The 19,818-nt window shown below is 44.9% G+C and overlaps 1 protein-coding gene across 3 annotated transcripts in view; it reads left to right on the forward strand.

Annotated features, from left to right (window-relative positions):
• The first annotated feature begins 3,544 nt into the window (after positions 1-3,544).
• The window catches only part of INTS10 (integrator complex subunit 10), a 72,208-nt gene continuing 55,934 nt past the window's right edge, over positions 3,545-19,818 (forward strand). The window contains exons 1-3 of one of the 3 annotated variants that reach the window (XM_053258758.1): positions 3,545-3,878; positions 8,560-8,627; positions 10,711-10,814. In XM_053258758.1, the coding sequence (XP_053114733.1) occupies positions 3,750-3,878; positions 8,560-8,627; positions 10,711-10,814 (301 nt within the window). In that variant the 5' untranslated portion in view covers positions 3,545-3,749. Of the gene's footprint in view, positions 3,879-8,450; positions 8,487-8,559; positions 8,628-10,710; positions 10,815-19,818 lie in introns of those variants that run through there. The other 2 variants (XM_053258759.1, XM_053258760.1) reach the window with 2 other exon arrangements.

Raw genomic sequence — 19,818 nt, forward strand, 5'->3', positions numbered from 1 at the left:
TTACTACATGTTACCCCCTGTACTCTTTCCTATCTCTGGAATAGAGGTGGAAGGCCAGTTTATGTAGTTAGCAGAAAACAGTAAAGCTTTTTTGGGACTATATCACTTCAGGCAGTAGGGAGAGTTGCATCCTCCTCACGGGGCGGTTTCCAGATTACACACTGCAACGGTTTCACAACGTGTGTGCTAAGTGTGCTTCCGTACTGCCTGCATTCCGACATGACACTGTCAGTAAGGTGTTGTCCATATTTCTGATGTCCTATTCTGGCTTTTATTGCTGTGCTGTAGCGGTACGACATTGTATCTGCATTGCAGGAAAGTAGCAGTATTTCTCCATTGTAGGAGGGTCACAATGATGTTTCTGTGGTGTAGGTGGCGTGGTGTGGGCAGTTCATTCAGTGAGCTGGGAGGGGGCAATCTGTCCATATAGCCCCTTCCCGTTTTGATTTGATTTTTATCTTTTTATTTTATCTTTTCTTATTTTTCGTTGTGCAAAGGGGGAGCAGTGGGCGGGCGGCCACCCCTCCTCACTGCCCTCGGGAGCACTCCCCCCTCCTGCCTCCGCAGGGCTCAGGGAGAGGGTCAGGCGGCAGCTCTTCTGAGCTCGGTGCAAGCAAAGGCGGCAGTGGCAGTGACGACTCTTTGCAAGGTGGCTCCTTTGCAAGGAGGAGGAGCCTTAACAGCCAATCCGAGAGGCTCTGCCTGGGCTTGCTTTGCTCACCACTTTTCAGGGGCAAACCAAGGGAGACAGCTGCGACTCCCCGGCTGCCACCCTGTTGTTTCAAATCCACCCCATCACCAACTCCCCTGATGTTTATCTAGGGGCTCTCTCCGCCATTGTTTTTTGTTTGTTTTGCTGGAGCGCTTGCGCAAGGGTGCAACACTGCAATTCAATTTTTGTTTTGGAACGGCACTTTCCCCGCCGGACGACTTTGTGCAAGGCAGCCCAGAATTTTTTTTTTTAAGGTCATCATGTCATCCCTCCGCCCCCCTCCACAACCGCATTGGCCCAAAATAGAGCAGGAGGAGGGGGCAGATAATGCGGTTCAGGGATACAGACACCCCCACCTGGAAATGGTGCCCCCTCCATTTGTGGCACCTCTTCTCTCCTGCTGTGCATGGTGGTGGTGACTTACTTTAGGGGTGTGCACGGAACCGGTTCCACGCACACCTGGGAGGCAGAGGGGGCTCCTCCAAGGTGTGGGGGAGGGTGTCCTTCCCTCCCCCGCTGCGCTTCCCCCTCTGGTGCTGCTTCAAAAACTGCTGGCGCTGGGCAGCTGTATCCCTCTGCCGCCCCGGTCAGCATGCACACGGGCCACTTCCGGCATCACACTGACCGGGGCGGCAAGAGGATATACAGCCACACTGGAGGGGGGAGCACAGCGAGAGAGGTAAGGACACCCTCCCCACACCTCTAAGGATCTACCACCCCATGTTTGGATGCCGGTTTCGGAACTGGTTCAGCATTCAAGGAATAGAACGCCAAACAGGTACTTGCACATCACTAGTCTACTTAACAAAGTAGCCTGGGATAGGCTTCCCTGGTCCTGATACTCAATGCAGCCGCCAGCTGAGTGGCAAGTGCAGGGCAGCCTACCCCGTACTCCTATGTCAGGAAGGCTGCTGCCACACGTGCAGTGGAAGAGAAGGTGTGCTGTGCAGGGGAGAGGGGCACTGCCGAGTGCCCATCACAGAGAGTGAGGCAGCCCCAGAAAGGACTGGTGGCGGCCAGCTGAGGGGTGAGGGCAGGGCAGCCTACTAACCATGCTTCACAGTCTGTTCTCCATTATTTTCAAAAGATGCTCTGCTTTTCCAAAAGTTGGTTGATATGTTAAAATGCAAGTGCATATACAGTATGCAATGTAGTTGAACTATGGAATTCTCTGCCACTGGATGTGGTGATGACCACCAAACTAGACGGGTTTAAAGGGGATTAGACAAGTCTGTGGAGGCTAGGGCTATCAATGGTTACAAGCCTGGATAGCTGTTCACTTCCAATAGAATCCGAGGAGGCATGACCCTAAACACCAAGAGGAGGGTGAGTTGCCTTCTTCTTCCCACTTGCAAGCTTCCCAGATGCACCTGACTGGCTGCTGCATGAAGCAGGATGCTGGACTAGATGGGCTTTTGGCCTGATCCAGCAGGCCTTTTCTTATGTTCTTCTGCCCAGGACAGTTTCAGCCCTTTTATCCATGAGCATTTACAGATGGCAATTTGTTCTAACACAAACACACATTGCAATGAGAGATTTTCCAGGACATCTGAAAAATATATTTGTGGAATGGTTCAAACCTATATTTTGAACTAGAATGGATAAAATGACAGTCTGGCATTTGTATCTGTCAATAAAGTGTGTCGTCAAGTCGAGTTTGACTCCTGGTGCCCACAGAGCCCTGTAGTTGTCTTTGGAAGAATACAGAAGGGGTTTACCATTGCCTCCTCCTGCACAGAATGATATGATGCCTTTCAGCATTTTCCTATATTGCTGCTGCCTAAGGGGATTTGAACGACAACCTTCTGCTTGTTAGTCAAGCATTTCCCCACTGCACCACTTAAGGTAAATAACTTTTAAAACTAATACATACATACATACATACATACTTGTTTCACAGATTGCCAGCAGGTGGCGCAGGCATATAACACCCCATCCTTCTTCCTAGTGTGGATTTTCCTATTTTATTTTTCGTGGTAATTTGCACAAAGAGCCCAGTATTTTTCATCTAGCCCATATCTGACTAGTTTGCTGACCAAAATGTAATTGGGAACTTCAAAGACTTTTCTGAAATCAAGATAAATTTTGTTCACAGCATTCTTAGCATCCATAAAGCTTAACTGGTAATCTGAGTTTTAAAGGAAAAGGGCTGGGATGGTGGTGGAGATAAAATCATGATGAATTGTTGACAAATATCCATAACAGCCTCTATTATTCATTGCATTGTTATCCAGAGGCTTGCAGACTAACTACATTAGAGTCTCTATCTCCCTGATATCAATGCCAGATTGACTCCAGTTTGACTGCAGTTTCCTGGACTTCTCAACTGTTTTTTGTATTGGCAGTTTTCACCTCCGCCCTGAGGAAGGACACAAATGAAAAACGCTATTGAAACCAGCAATTTAAACTACGTGCCAGTCTAGCAGCCGCGTCGCGCTTTTTGCCTGCCCTGAACCAAGCTTCTTCTGATAATTTAACCAGCAGTTAGACAGTGTATGTGTGTCTATCTTTTCTTAAGTCTATGCGGTTCCCCTGGTTTTTGCGAGAAAGCAAAAGCTCTGTCCCCTTCGCGATGTTTACTCAGAGAACAAAAGGCGAGGCGTCTTAAGAAAAATCGAAACAAAACCTAAACAAGGAGAAGCAGGAATTATTTTCTTTGCTTCTGCCTTTGGGTCGGGTACAGCGCTCCTAATCGTCGCCAGGCCGAAATGCTAGATTGTCCATTGTTTCATATGGGCGGCTGTTGCCCTTTTACCCTGCAAGAGTGAAACAAGTGGCAATGGCCTCCAAAATAGCTAGCTAGTCTCGTCTTCTAACAATCCTATGGGTGGTACAGATTTCTTAAAGTCTATGTTTTGTGGGGGGGCGGAGGAGCATGTTTTTTAAAAGAAGTCTACGCGCACTGAGAAGACGGAACATGCGCATAAACACTCCTTTACGTCACTGGTCCCTGAGCGGTACAGCGGCCTCGCGACCCTCCGGGCCTCGTCTACGCATGTGCGGGGTATAGGGCTGCGAGACTCCAATAGCGGCCAAGATGTCGGCGCAGGGCGATTGCGAGTTCTTGGTCAAGCGAGCCCGGGAGCTGGTTCAGGGGGATCTGTGGGCGGCCAAGGCCTGGCTTATCACTGCACGAAGCCTCTATCCGGCAGATTTCAACATTCAGGTGAGGCGGCGGCGGCGCCACGTTCCTCCCCGCAATCCTTCCTTTTTTGTATTGTTACCCACAATGCTTTGCTACCACTAAGCTCCGCCTCCTCGTGTTCCGCCCGCACAGACTTTTTTTTTTAATGGAAAGGTTCTGGATTGGCAGTTCCTTTGCATTTAGACTAGATTTCCTGGTTACTGGCACCTCTTCCCCCCCCCCCTTCTAGGAAGTCCAAAAGTTGACAGTTTTTCATAGAAGACAGTGGAGGATTCTAAGGTTTTATTGTATCTGTCATATACTTGCAGCAGCCTTCCCCCAATGCGCCCACTAAAAAAAGCATAAGGAAAAAGAACGTGGTGTTTTTCTACACTTGGGTCTTGTCTGTTCTGCCTGTTTCCTTCACCACGGGAAGAAATATTATTATTATTATTATTATTATTATTATTATTATTATTTAATTCGATTTCTATACCGCCCTTCCAAAAATGGCTCAGGGCAGTTTACAAAGAGAGATAACAAACAAATAAGATGGAACTCTGTCCCCGAAGGGCTCTGAGAAAGAAACATAAGACACACACCAGCAACAGTCACTGGAGGTACTGTGCTGGGGGTGGATAGGGCCAGTTACTCTCCCCCTGCTAAATAAAGAGAATCACCACATTAAAAGGTGCCTCTTTGCCAACTTAGCAGGGGTTGTGTACACGGTTACACGGTTGTGTACTGTTTCCCTCCATATTGTAGATGGACAGGAGAAGTTTGAAAGTTTGTATCCTGGCACTGTATGTTGAGAATGGTGCTGAGGCCCAGAGAAAGGACTTTACAAGAATCCTGTCATGTAAGCTCAGTGTTACCCCTGATTTTACACTGCAATCAATGTGTTACAATACCTTGCAGGTTTTTTCCCCTGAGTAGTTGTAATGCTCAAAAATATCACAGTTCTTCATCATGTTAAACATTAAAGCAAAATGATGAGGGTAGAAGGGGATATTACAGGACAACATGAAAAAGCCCAAGCCTGTAACCTGTGACAATCTGAGGACCTCCCTAATTTCATTTTATGACTTGCCATGTAGCATCTCCCACCTTCTTTATCCATCTTGTTTTGTTTTTATGCTTCACATGATGAATTGGAAAGCTTGCTTTTTCTTTGCGATCTTTTGAATGGTTCTAATATATGCTACTGCTACATGTTATCAAAATGCAGACAGTAGCACAATGACCGACTAGAATGCGCAGATATTTCCAGTGCACGCATTTCACTAACTGTATCTAATGCTAGTGCCACATAAAATGATTTTTTTGAATGAACATTTGAAGCGCAAGAGATCTAACTTGTGGACCTCGATTTGCTCCAAATTTAGTCCAGATGTAGAGACAGTGAAAGGAAAGTAGGCTGACTAGTTCTTACTAGAACAACTTGTCTGATTCTAACATTGACCATTGTATCTTGCTGGACTGCCTTTGGGGTTTATTTATTTATTTATTTATTTATTTAGTGTTAAGTTTATATACCCCCTTTCATTAAAGCAATCCCAAGGTGGTTTACAGCAAAAAAAATTTTAACACAAGATGGTAAAAAAGACACAATTAAAATATTAAGTGGGAAAAAAATATTAAACAAATCTGATTATAAAGAGCAGCAGCAGAGAATCAAATAAATGCCTGGGCAAAAAGCCAAGATTTTACATTTTTTCTAAAAGCTGTGATGGAAACTGAGGAGCGAATAGCCACCAGGAGAGCATTCTAGAGTCTGGGGGCAGCAACAGAGAAGGCCCTGTCCCGCGTGCACGACAACCGAGCCTCCCTCATTGTTGGCACCTGGAGCAGAGCCCCCTCAGATGACCGCGTCAAGTGGGCAGCAACCCTTGGGAGCAGGTGGTCCCTCAGGTATCCCGGGCCCAAACTGTTTAGGGCTTTAAAGGTCAAAACCAGCACCTTGAATTGGACCCGGAAACAAACTGGTAGCCAGTGCAGCTCTTTCAAAATGGGTGTGATGTGCTCCCACCGGTCAGCTCTGGATAAAACGCTAGCTGCCGCATTTTGCACTAGCTGCAGTTTCCGAATGTTCTTCAAGGGCAGCCCCATGTAGAGCACGTTACAGTAATCCAGCCTTGACGTGACTAAAGCATGGGTAACTGTGGCCAGATCTGCCTTCTCGAGAAAGGGATGCATCTGGCGCACTACCCGAAGCCGTGCAAAGGCACCCCTGGCCACCGCCTCCACCTGAGCTTCCAAAAGCAGAGCCGGGTCCAGTAATACCCCCAAGCTGCGTACTTGTTCCTTCAAGGGGAGTGCAACCTTATCCAGAACTGGTAAAATCTCCTCATCCTGATTGGCTCTCCTGCTGACCAACATTACCTCCGTCTTGTCTGGATTCAATTTCAGTTTATTAGCCCACATCCAACCCATCATGGCCTCCAGCCCCTGATTCAGGACATCCACCGCCTCCCTAGGATCAGGTGACAAGGAGAGATAGAGCTGAGTGTCATCTGCATATTGCTGACAACTCAGTCCAAGTCCTCGGATAACCTCTCCCAGCGGTTTCATGTAGATGTTAAACATCATGAGGGACAAGACCGAACCCTGCGGGACCCCACAGGTCAATGGCCACGGGGCCGAGCAGTAGTCCCCCAGTACCACCTTCTGGACCCTCCCTCCAACAAAGGACCGGAACCACTGCAACACAGTACCTCCAATTGGGTTGGGACTAGAAGGTACAATCTTGAACTGGTTCCAATCCTGCTTCTGGATGAAGATCCAGAAGGTCTCACTGGGGAGTGTCCCTTGGCCTGCAAGGTACAGCCTTGTCCCCCATGTTGTTTAACATGTACATGAAACTGCTAGGGGAGGTCATCCAGAGATTTGGGCTGTGGCGTCACCAAGATACAGGTAACACCCAGCTCTTTATCATCAGATCATCAACACTGTAGAGTCATGGTGAATAACTGCTGATAGGCCTGTCCATCATTGCTTTATCCAATCCTTTAGAAGAGTTGCCTGCTTGATCAAGCTGAAGGTCCACCTAGTCTAGTAACTGCAGCCAGTCAGATATGATTGGAAAGCTCATGTGATGAAAGTAGCCATCCTCTGTTATGTCCCCAATATCTGGTACTTGGAGGTATGCTGCCTCTATATGTGGCTGTTTTGTTTTGCTGTGATGGCTAATTGTTGTGTTGGAGGCTTTGCCACATCTTTTGGGAGTGAATTCCACAAGTGTACATTATGTGTAGAAGCACTTTTGTCTAGAACCTATTGGCATTCTGCTTCATTGGGTATTCTAGTATTGTGTGAGAGGGAGAAACAATCTTGATTTACTCTCTCCACATCATTCATAATTTTACTATCAAACTAGATGTTCAATCAGCTGCATGAAGGACAAATATAACTTGTGTATGGGTGAGATGATTTTCATAAAAACAGTGCAAGAAGAAAGCATTACCCCCTTGCCTATGTTCCACAGTCCCTACCCAGATCAGATGCCTCACAGTTATATTATTTAAAAAGAAAAGAAAAGAAGCTTCTGGTTGTAAGCATGCCCGTTAACAACATGCTTAGTTGAATATATATGTCAGCTATTAATGTTGTTTAATAGCTACAAAAATGTGTGTAGCCAGGTGGGGACTGGTGAAGACTGCTCCAGCTCATTTGATGGGTTAAAAAAATGATTGGTAGCATTTATGACTAAGTCAATGTGTATTGTTAGAGTCTGTGAAATATTGGTTTGTGTTTTATAATAAATAAACACCAACTGATAATCCATGTATTTTATTTCCAACATTGTAAAGAAATCCTGTCTCTTCTAGGGCTTTTTTAAATAATGTAAAAACAAAATTAGTAGTAGAAATGAGGATGTATTAAACCACAGTCCAAGTGCATACATAGGTGATGGCATTGGTAGTGCAGAAGGTTGTTGGTCATGTTTGTCATCTTATTATTGGATAATTTAATCGCGCGCGCGCGCGTGTGTGTGTGTGTGTGTGTAAGTTCACGTATGTGAAAGTTCACTTGTGATAAAAATGTTGTATTCATGGGTGTGGGGGGAGTGAGGGGGCAATTCCCCCCACCCCCAATTGAGGACTCCCCATTGAATTCAATGGGTCATGTTCCTAGGTAAGTGAATATAGGATTGCAGCCCCGCCCCCACAAACATTCTGCAGACACCCATGACTGTACTGTAGTAGTTTGGTACTAAAACCTAAAATTCGGATACCCCCCCCCTTTAGAGTTTGCCAAATTCACATTGCTTTCAAGGTTTTTGTTTTTGTTTTTTTTAATGTTCCCTACCTCAGAGCTAAAATGAAACTAGCAAATCTAGTTTGTTAATATTTCATAACATTCAGTGCATAGAATTACATGAAAATAAAAGTAGTACAGTTGCCTTTGCCATGCCCTATGAGATGGAATAATTAAACATTAATTTTGGGAGGGAGGACCCTAGACAATTCTTGTTGAATTGTCTCTGAAGAAGATTTTATATGGAAGACTGCTGAAGATTTTTATTCTGCTGGAATAAGCTTTTTTTCTCAGCACCATTTTTGAAATGCATCTCTCTTTTTTGCTTCAGTTTTTCTAGTGCTTCATCGCCAACCCCTGGTCTTTTCTGTTCTGATGAGGGAGCAATGACAGGTGATTGTGACAAACAGTGGGGAGGATAGATTCTGTGTGTTCTGTATGGTTCATGTTGTGTTCTCTCTTTCAGTATGAGATGTACACAATTGAGAGGAATGCAGAGCGGACAGCATCAGCAGGCAGATTGCTCTATGACATGTAAGATACTTATATTTTAAATTTCTTGAGTTTTTTCTCAACCATGGACCGAAAATTTGAAGGGAAACCACTCCACTTATACTCTTTTCAGAAAAAGTGAATGTAAAGATAAATAACTAGAATATTGCAAGATTATAGAAGATGATTAAAAGTGAAAAATTATTCATGGCGTGGAAAAAGTGAAGAGAGTGAAGCTTTCTACTTGAGCTTGTGGTCACCCAATGAAATGGACTTCAGGTAGATTCAGGACAGATGAAAGGAAGTATTTCCAGAGCACAATTAATTCATGGAATTTGCTGCCACAAGATGTGGTGATGGCCACTGGTTTTAAAAGACTGTTAGACACATTTGTAGGGAACGAGGTCTATCAACAGCTGTTAACCACAACAGCTAAATAGAACTTCCAGATTCAGAGAGGGTGTAACAGGTGCTAGGTAGTTGCTAGTAGCAACATAAGGGAGGGCTGTTGCTTTCATGCCCTGTTTGTGGGATACCTGGAAGCATCTGGCTGGCCATTGTTAGAATGGTAGAGGAAAATGTGTGTTTGCTACAGAATCTCAACACATTTTGAGGAAAGAATTAAGTGTTCCAAAAGATACTTCTTGCTTTACATCCAAAAAAAAAGAAATCTCTACCAATTTATAAAAGAAAGAGGAGCATATCCAAAGTAAAACTATACAAAATTTGTAATACTATGTAAAAAGTATGTAAAATTTAAAATGCTGTAAAAACTGATTTAATTTAAAATCTTACCCAGTATGTTTCAAACATGCTACTCTTTTTCTTTATGCTGACTTATCATAAAAGTGCTTTTCTAGTACAGAAGTTATCTTCATCCATTTCATAACAAGAAACCCTGACACAAAGTACAATAGCAAATACCGTATATACTCGAGTATAAGCCGAATTTTTCAGCACCCAAAATGTGCTGAAAAAATCAGCCTCGGCTTATACTCAAGTCATCTATCTGCCTGTGCTAAAATGTCCCCCTGTAATAAAGTACCATACATACTGGTCACAATATACCCCACTGATGTCTCAATTTATGTAATTTTATTGGCATTTATTTTGATTATTGAAACTCACCAGTAGCTGCTGCATTTCCCACCCTAGGCTTATACTCGAGTCAATAAGTTTTTTGGTTTCTTAGGTAAAATTAGGTACCTCGACTTATATTCGGATCAGCTTATACTCGAGTATATACGGTAGGCCTTTCAAACTATTATTTTTAACAGACTACTGTATTTACCTGAATCCAAGACTAGGTTTTCCCCAGGTTTTTTGAATATTTGAAATCAGGAGGTTATCTTAAACCCAGTCCTGTTCCTTAAGTATAACCTGTACTTAGCCTCTGTTTTTTTAAGGGAGTTGCCTTAAATTCAGAATCATCTTTGATTTGGGTCAGTATTGTACTTATGTTCTGTTACAAAAACAAAATTCTGTTAAAATAATGCTTTGAAATGCCTAATTCTAATAATAACATAATAATAATTAATAATGTTTTGTTCTAGAAAAGTACTTGTTTAATGAATAATTAGTAAGTAGAAGTCCTGAAGGGAGAGCAAGTAAATCAGGACATTTTGCTTTCTTTGGAAAATGAGCTTGTGATCACGTAGGGACTCCTTCCATTTGTGGAAGGATGCCTTGCATAAGTGTAGGTCTCCTCCTGCTTGTGGAAGGACCTTCTGACAACAGTGCAGCATTCCACAGAATGTTAGGATACAACCCATTCTGTACAATAATTATAGGAATAAATACACATTTTTTCCATTTTCTTGTATTTCTGTATTCTAGTACCCTTGGCTTGAAATACTTTTAGCAAACTTCTAAAAATTAAATCAGTATTCTGTGGAACATTAGGATGCTTTTCTACCATTTCTTCTGGCCACTAAGAAAAACAGATTTATATAGTGGATGGTATCTTCTGTACTCCTCTCATGTTGTTGATTTTTTTGGGGGCTCTTCTTATATTGTTGGTCTACACGTTATCTTATCTATAACAATACTTTATATAAAATGTTCTTGACTGACTTTAAATTGAAATTATTTCAAACTTTCTCTACCCTCCCAATTTTTGTCCCAGGTTTGTAAACTTTCCAGATCAACCAATGGTGTGGCGGGAGATTAGCGTTATTACATCAGCATTAAGGAATGACTCTCAGGATAAGCAGACTCAGTTTTTAAGAGGTATGTCTTCTCCCATTGAATTATTTGAAGGGCACTTAAGAGTTCTCCAAGGTTGGTTCGATAGTTATCAATTCTGAAATGTGCTTGAATGCCTTTGGTAGCTTTTTCTCTCGGTATAGGGAGGTTGTCCTCTTAACACTGGGTTGTCAGCCACTGCATGCTCTGAGACAGGGCCAATTAAAACTGAGCAGGCTAGTTCTTGAAGGTAGCTGTCAGTCAAGCCCAGCTCCAGTTCTGGTCCTGTCTTGCTCCAGACTGGCAGCACTTGGAAAGAGCTCTTGTTCAGATCGTTCTTGTTTCTTCTTCAGGCTAGTTCTATTATTTTTTTCTCCCTTCTGCTTCTCTGTGTGCCAGGGTGGGAAGTGGGGAGTCCTTTTTTGCCATTTTTTTTTAAAAAAATCCATTTAATTTACTGCCTCTGAACATGGAGGTTTCACAAGTTGGAGATATGTTGGTGGGATCCCTCTCTGAGGGTCCTATGTCTGATTCTGTGGTCAAGGATCCAGTTCAGCAGCCCCTTCCCTTGTCATCTGATCTGTGCTCGGGTTCTCCTCAGCGCAAAGGGGCTGCTGTCACTGTGGCGTCACTGCAGAGTTGGCTATTTCTTCTGCCTCTTGCAAGCTGCTTAAGAAGGCGGCAAAGAAAACAAAACACTTGAAGGAGGCTGCCCCTCCAAAGAAGTGAAAAAAGGCCAAGCTCTTCCCCTCGGGGATCAGAATCAGGGAGCGGATCCTCATACAGGCGGTTTGCAAGCAATGCAAACCACAAAGTTTCCCGCCCGATCTGTCCACCATTTTGCCATTCAGCTCCTCTGTGCCTGCTCTTTCGCTTACTAATGCAGAACTCATTGGGGAGGCAAAGTCCGGAGGAAAGAAAACAGCATGAAAAAATGGGATCAGGAGTCTAGCTTGCTGGTCCCTAACGATGTGGCCCCAGCATCAGCGCTACCATACCATGAATGCAGCTCCCATGGGGGGCCCAACCCTGCATTTGGAGGACCCAGTCCTTCCTCCAGAGAGACTGATGCTGCCGAATTTTCCTGTTGCCCCCACAGCAACTCCACCTGCTCTGCCAGGGGGACCTGCTTTCCCAGGTCCTGCGGGTAAGCCTGTCATTCCCCAGGGTGTTTCCTCGTGGTTACAAGATTTCATTACTAGGCAGTGTTTGGCAACTGTTTCTCTTGCTCTCAGGGCTCATGTTTCTAATGTTCCTGTCCTTCCTACCTTACCCAGTCCTCCTGTACCACCGCCAGTCGCCCCTCCCCTCCTTCCCAAGCACCCTGCAAGATTGTCCTTTTCTTTCTCCCCTGATTCTAGTCCTGCTAGGGAAGCCATCCCTATGGCAGAAAGGGTAGATTTTTTGCAAGACATGGGAGGCATTCATGTAAGCGCAGAGCCTTGCCTCCAGCTTCCTTCCCCCTCTTCTGAGGAAGAGGGTCCAATCCCCAAAAGGTTAGCTAAAGCACATAGGCATTCAGTACTGGTGGCATCAGTGCCACAAGTAACTCAGCCTGGTTCTCCACTTGCAGTCCTGGGGCCTGTACCCATAGTACCCACCATTCTGACACTGGCCAAGAAAGCACGCTCATGTTCTGCCACGCACACATCCAATTCTCAGACCTCTGAATCAGAAAGGGAGGAGGGGGAGCTTTCTGATGAGCAAGCTCTGCCCGATTTACCAAGCTCTAATCGTCTTTTTTCAATCTCTGAGTTTGAGGTTTTGTTAGCCAAGGCCAAGAGGGCTATTAAGGATGTCAGTAAAGACATCATGGCACAACCTGCCTCTGGCTTGGACCAGGAGGTTTTCTCATAAACCTCTAGCTCACTGGCAGTGGTGCCTTTTCCAGCTATTTTAAAGGGCGTAATGATGGTTGAATGGGGGGTCCCAGTTGCCAATAAACCATCCCTGTCCTATCCAGAAATAGTTGTATAACTTACCCATTGAAATATTATCCTTGTTAGCTGTTCCTCCTGTAGATGCCCCTGTGGCCCAGTTGGTATTGGGTGCATTGATGAACAAGGACAGGGATGAACAACTCAAGTTACCAGAAGACAAGAAAGCAGACCACCTTCTTTGGAAAGGCCATGAGGCATCAAATACAGTGATCAGAGCCGCAACTATGAACTCCCATCTTTGCGAGGGCCACCATTCTCTGGGCCAAGGAGCTGGTCAAGTATATACCCCCAGATAACACCAAGCTACGATGGGATGAATAAGATCACCAAAGCAGAAGCTCTGATGGCAGATTCCAGTTTGCACTGCTTTCAGTTCGCCTCCTGTGCTATGGCCTCTGGGGTCACAATATGTTGAGGACTATGGTTAAAAAACTGGCATGTGGACTCCAAGTCCAAGCTTATGCTAGCTGCAACTCCTTTCAAGGGCTCTAAGCTCTTCAGGGATTCCTTAGAACCTGTCTTTGTCAAAACCAGTGACGAAAAGAAGGCCATGCCTTCGGGGCGGGGTGGGGGTGGGGGAGGGAATTTCACAGACCTTGCAAGGGAACAACTTTTAACACGTCTTCCTTTCATCTCTACAGGGGATCCAACCGCTCTGCAGGGTTTCAATGCAGAGACAACCAGTACAGAGACAATTGTCAGGCACCCTTCAAGCCTCCATGGTGTCAGCCATGGAGTTCCCATGGCAGGGGCAATCCCAGACAGCACCAGAGGCTCAGCTTCCCCTCCACAGGTCAGCAGAACTGTAAGCCATGACATCTGTCCTGTGGGTGCCAGGCTTCTTTACTTTCCAGAGTCCAGCACTACTGATCACTGGGTGTGGGAGGTTGTACAGGCAGGTTAGTTGATAGACTTTACAGCTCCGCCCCCAGATTTTTTCCTGTCCACTCCCAAGTGCAGGGATCGGACAAAACAACACCTTATGAGTCTAGTGATACAACACCTGCTAGAGATCCTGGCTATAGAGCCTGTTCCACCGACATCATCATGTCAAGGTGTTTACTCTCTATTATTCTTGGTGCCCCAAAAGGACAGATCGTGGAGAGCAATCCTGGACTTGAAATGTCTCAACCAATTGCTGCGGAAAAGGACTTTTTGAATGGAGTCCTTAAAATCCATTAAGGACGCAGTTCAAGTCAGATGGTTCCTTGATTCAGTAGACCTCTCAGAGGTTTACCTGCACGTGCCCAGTCATCCATTGTACCGGAAGTACCTGAGATTTGCCTACAATCAAAAGCATTACCAGTAGTGGGCTCTGCTGTTCGGACTCTCGTTGGCACCCCATGTCTTCACCAAAATCATGGTGGTCCTGATCATCCATGTATACCTTCAGGGCATACATGACCATCCGTACTTGGACGATCTTTTGATTTGTTCTCCATCTTTGACTCAAGCTGTCAGGGATGTCAGAAAGACAGTGCAGTTTCTTCAGACACACAGATTTGTTATCAATATGCACAAGGGTCACTTGGACCCATCTCAAAGTCTGCAGCATCTGGGGGCCAGGCTCAACACACTGGAGGCCACAGTGTCACTTCCAGTGGAACGCTGACAAAAGTTATGCCAGTTGATGTTACCACTCATGAATGTCAGTCAGGCAGATCTAATGCTGCTGGCACAGGTGATGTGCTTGATGATCTCCTGCATAGAATATACTCTCTGGTCACGCGGGCATTCCAGAACTCTCCAGTAGAACATCCTCCCTTATCAGCAGGCCATCATGGATTGCAGGCACCTTCTGATTCCTCTACCCCAAAAGGTTCGAAGCTGCTTTTGATGGTGGATGTCCCCTGCCTTGGAGGAGAGTCTCCCTCTGGAAATTCCAACCAGAACAGTGGTCACCACGCGAGTCTCAGAGTTTGGGGGGGCTTACTGCCTGGACCAATTTGCACAGGGAACCTGGAACCAGACCGAATGCAAGCAAAACATCAATGGGTTAAAAATGAAAGCATCACGTCTGGCTCTTCTACACTTCCAGGATTTACTTCAGGGTGCCCATGTCTTGGTCCGCACCAGTAACATAACCACCAAAGCCCACATCAACAACCGTGGGGCACAAGATCAAGGTTCTTAGTGAGAGAGTCCAATATCCTGTTTGCCTGGGCTGAAGGGCATCTACGATCCATCTCAGTGGAGCATTTCAGTGGGTTGGCAAACCTTCAGAATGACTGGTTGAGCTGGCAGACCCTCAATCTGGCAAAATGGACCCTCCACCATTCTTACCTCCTGGTATTCTTACAGATCTCAACTTTCTTAGGAAGGGCAGTGACAGACCTCTTTGTTCTGCGTCACAAGGCTCAACTTCCAAGATTCTTCACCCGCTACCACTGCAGCTCTCAAATGCCCTCAGCTCTCTTTGGCCTCCTGTATCCTTTTCTGCCAGTAACAATATTGAGGCTGGTCATCAGAAAGATCATCCTGAAAAGGGCGTTCTCATGGCGCCTCACTGGTCTCGTTGGACCTGGTTTTTGGATCTCCTAGCATTATCAGAATGGCCTCCTTGGCAGCTTCCTCTGTGTCATGACTTGCTGTTTCAGGGACCACTGCTCCACCTGGACCCGGAATGGCTCCACCTTCTTCACGCTTAGACCTTGAACTCGGGGCACTAGCTGACAGGCGCTACTCTGTCCAAGTTCAAGACACCATCATCGCATCCAGATTCCACCACCAGACTCTATCAGGCTACCTGGTCAGCCTTCTCCCATTGGGGCCACGCACATTGCATCTGACCTTCTTCTGCAGGCATCAGAGAACTGGCCTTTCTTCGGTCAAGTCTTGATATGGGCTTGCGTTCCAGTACCTTGAGACGCCCTGGCATCTGTTTTCAATTTGTCTGTTTCAAGGTCATTTGGGTTACATCCTCACATACGCTGTTTTCTAAGGGGGGCCACTAACAAAGCTCCCATTCACCGGTTTCCTTCATGGGACTTAAACAAGGTCCTTAGTGCTCTGACTCAAGCTCCTTTTGAGCCCCTGGCATCAACCTCTCTAAATTTGTTGTCCTTTAAGGTTTTATTCCTGGTTGCTATCACCTCGGCCAGGAGGGTGTCGGAACTAGCAGCTCTTTCTGTCAGGAGAGAGTTTTGCATTATTCAAAACGATTCTGTGGTGCTCAGATTAGATCCTACCTTTGTTCCAAATATCAGTACAACCTTTCACAGGATGCAGGAGGTGGTTTTGCCAACTTTCTGTCCGGCTCCCACTCATCCTAGGGAGAAGCTTTGGCACACGCTAGACTTCCATAGGTCCATCAAGATATATGTTAAACGTACCATGGGGCTGAGACAAATTGATTCTTTATTAGTATCTTTCCAGCCTTCATCTCTTGGATCTAAAGCTTCTAGACTCAGCTTCCTTCTGACTCAGTGGATTAGGGCTACTGTCTCACTTGCCTATGAATCCTTACACCTATCTGTTCCTGCAGGTATTATGGCCCATTCCACCAGAAGTGCTTCCATTTCCGCAGCCTTTTTGGCCCGTGCGCCTTTGTCAGAAATTTGAAAAGTGGCTTCATGGGCGTCTGTCACGCCATTCATTAAGCATTATAAAATATCTTCTTACGTTCTGCTGTGTGTGATAATGTTTCTGGTCAATGACCGAAATAAAGGATGATGATGACGACGATGAAGAAGAAGAAAATGTCTTCTTTTTATGCTGATCAAGTGGCCATGGGCTGACCCATTCTACAACAGGTGGTTTAGGGCATTTGCTCCCCTCCATATTCTATCAACTTGGGTAGGTCCCAGTGCTAAGAAGACGACCTCCCTATACTGAGGAAAAAGAAACATTGGTACTTACCATGAAAGGTTCTTTTTCAAGGTATAGGGAGGTCATCCGGCCATCCCACGGATGGAGTTTTCATTGTTGGGAGGTTGAGTCAACTCCCAGGGTTGAAGTTTCCTCTATCTTTTAGTCTTTTCTGGTTAAGTCACTTTATATCTGTTGCATTTACTGTTAGCATCTGTTTTTTCCTGACCTTGTGTTTTCCAAGTTTGTTTATCTTGCAACAGTCCTGGAACTGGGGCTGGGCTTAACTGACAGCTACCTTCAGAAACTAGTCTGCTCAATTTTAATTGGCCCTGTCTCGGAGCATGCAGTGGCTGGATAACCCTGTGTTAAGAGGATGACCTCCCTATACCTTGAAAAAGAACCCTTCATGGTAAGTACCAATGTTTCTTTTTCCAACAGCTAACACATTTCCAACAGATTTCTTGTCTCCTAGAAGATAATCTAGTTGCTAAACTGCATGTGGCCCATGAAGGCCAAAATAAAATTCTCATTTCTGTTTGGCTAAAGCTTTCTTCTTCTAGATCTGCTTTTACAGAGTGGAGCATGTAGAGCAGTTGGTAGAATAGGACAAATTTTGGATATGGGCTTTCATGTGATAAAGATGTAATGAGTTAAAAGAGATAGCCATGCTTGTCTATTGCAGCAAAAAAATAACAGAGTCCTATGACATCTTAAAGCCCAACAGATTTATACACATAAGATTTTGTGGATTAAAGCCCACTCATCAGATGAAGTGTTATCCTGGTTTGTAGATTACTAATGGCAACATCATCAGTGTTGTCATTAGACATAGGGTTTAGATATTATGGGGATGTTTGTAGGGGTGTGCACAAAACCGGTTTGCCTGGTTCGGTTTGAGTCCAGTTCTGAACCGGACTCAAGCTGAACTGAGCACATTTGGTTTTGTGCCTCCTGAACAGACACCCAGCTCGGCTCAAATTCGAGCCAGTTCATGGGTTCTAAGGTTAAATTTTATTATTGTTATTTTTTAGAACTCACCGCTGGGTCTAGGGGTTCTGCTGTGGTGGTGTGCGTGTCTCTGCCATCTCCCCCTTCCCCTGCCAGCCTTCCCCCACTCTTCAAAGGGCCATTTCGGCCCGATTTGGGACTGTTCTGGCCCTTCCTCTGGTGGCAGTGGCCATTTTGGCGGATGTCATGCATGTGCTGTGGTCATCTGCATGGCCTGGGGGCCAGGTTGCATGTGTGGCAGCCTCCAAGATGGCCACCACCAGCAGAGGAATGGGTTGAGTCGAACTGGCCCTGGTCCGGCTCGAGGGCTCACCCTTGAGCCGGCTTGGTTTGATGGCAGACTGGCTCGACCTCGAGCTGGTTCACACATCCCTGGATGTTTGTTGCTTCTAGGTTGATTCTTAGTGCTCTGCTGACATGAGACCTGATTATTGGGTTTAAGACTGCTTAAAAATACTCCTGTTTGCCACCCGACCGTGCAATTTACCTACCTACTATTAGTTTATATGTAATAACCACTCTAACCCAGTGTTCTACATGACAGTCTGGCTTTTATAATGGAGATCTATCTGGACAAGGCAGAGGGAGTGATTCTGTGCCAGGTTTGATGACTACAAGGTCTCCTAGTACAGCAACAGGCTAGGTGGGGGATAGGGTAGGGAAGTGGCGCTGCAATGATCTATTCTGAGTCCGTGTCCCTGACTGACAATCTCACAAGTTTTGAATGGGGATTCTCTTAGTGTACCGTCCATCAACCTCCCTCCCTAAGCTGGTGGAGTTCTCAGGGGTGTAGTTGGATTTTATTTGGGGGATTTCATTCATGCTGAGACCTTCCCACTGCTCCCTTGTTGGAGCAGCTCAGGTGTTCATGGCCACATGGACAACTATGGGCCTGCTTCAGTTGGATCTGGTCACACTCATGTTGTGGAGCATGCTCTCATTCTGGTGTTTTCTTCTAGAATGGATGATGATAATTTGTGGGTGGGGATGTTTGGAATAACTCCTTTGATAAATCATTACTTTTCTGGGACTTCTAATCTCTGCAGGGTTGAGGAACCTATTAAAATGGTCCTCTCTGAGACTGATTCTTAGATGCATTCCTTACAGTTCTGGGAGTGTTTCCTCTTACTGGTTGGCAGCCCTGTCAAAGCACAGGTTGACTTCTGAAGTAAATACCTACTGGATCTGGATCGTGATCCGTTGCATTCATAATGAATTGGTTTCTTTAGTCTTGTCATCATTAACAGAGGTCCCCTTTGAACCAATGGAGACTGCGACTTTGAGGGTGGTCATACTAAAGGTGGCATTCCTAATTGCGATCACCACAACTAAGCATGTGAGTGAGCTGACAGCTTTGAGAATGGACAGACCATAAACTCAGTTCTACATACATAAGATGGCCATGTGACTAGATCCAAACTTCCGCCCTAAGGTTATTTTGGAATTCCATCTAAAACAGGAAATTATCTTACAAACCTTCTTCCAAAAACCAGAAACAGCCTTAGAAAAGGCACTGCATTCTCTGGATGTGTGCCGAGCTCTCCTGTATTATCTTTTTTTTTTTTTTTTTTGCATTTTAAAATTTTATTGGTTTTTGCAATATCTTAACAGTCAAATTACATTTAATTAAGTAAATATTGACTTCCCGCTCGCCAATCTGCATGGTTCATATTAGCTCTACAAATCTACCATTGCTAATATAATTCAAAGCTCATATAGTCCACATTGCAAACTCGATTTTACCCTACCCAACCAGCTGTTATTACTAAACTCCAAACCCTGCTGAAAGGTCCATATTTGAAAAATAGTTCTTTAAATAAAGTAAGAATGGCTCCCAATCTTCTTTGAAACATTCCAAGTTTTCATCCCTTATGAGTGCTGTAAGTTTTGCCATCTCCGCATATTCCAAAAATTTTATCAACCAATCTTCTTTTGAGGGCATTTTATTATCTTTCCATTTCTGCGCATATACTATTCTAGCCGCCGTGGTTGCATACATAAAAAATGTTAAGTTTCTTCTGGAGAACACTCCTTGCGTTATTCCCAGCAGGAAGGATTCTGGCCTCTTAGGAAATGTCATTTTAGAAATTTTCTTCAACTCATTACATATCATATCCCAAAAGGCCTTTGCCTTCCCGCATGACCACCACATATGAAAAAAGGTTCCTTCACATTGTCCACATTTCCAACATTTGTTTGGAACATTTTTATACATTAATGCTAATTTTTTCGGTGTCAAATACCGCCTGTACATCATCTTATAATAATTTTCTTTTAGAGTATAACATGCA

This window comes from Hemicordylus capensis, chromosome 6, assembly GCF_027244095.1.
Source record: "Hemicordylus capensis ecotype Gifberg chromosome 6, rHemCap1.1.pri, whole genome shotgun sequence".
Classification (NCBI taxonomy): Eukaryota; Metazoa; Chordata; class Lepidosauria; order Squamata; family Cordylidae; genus Hemicordylus; species Hemicordylus capensis.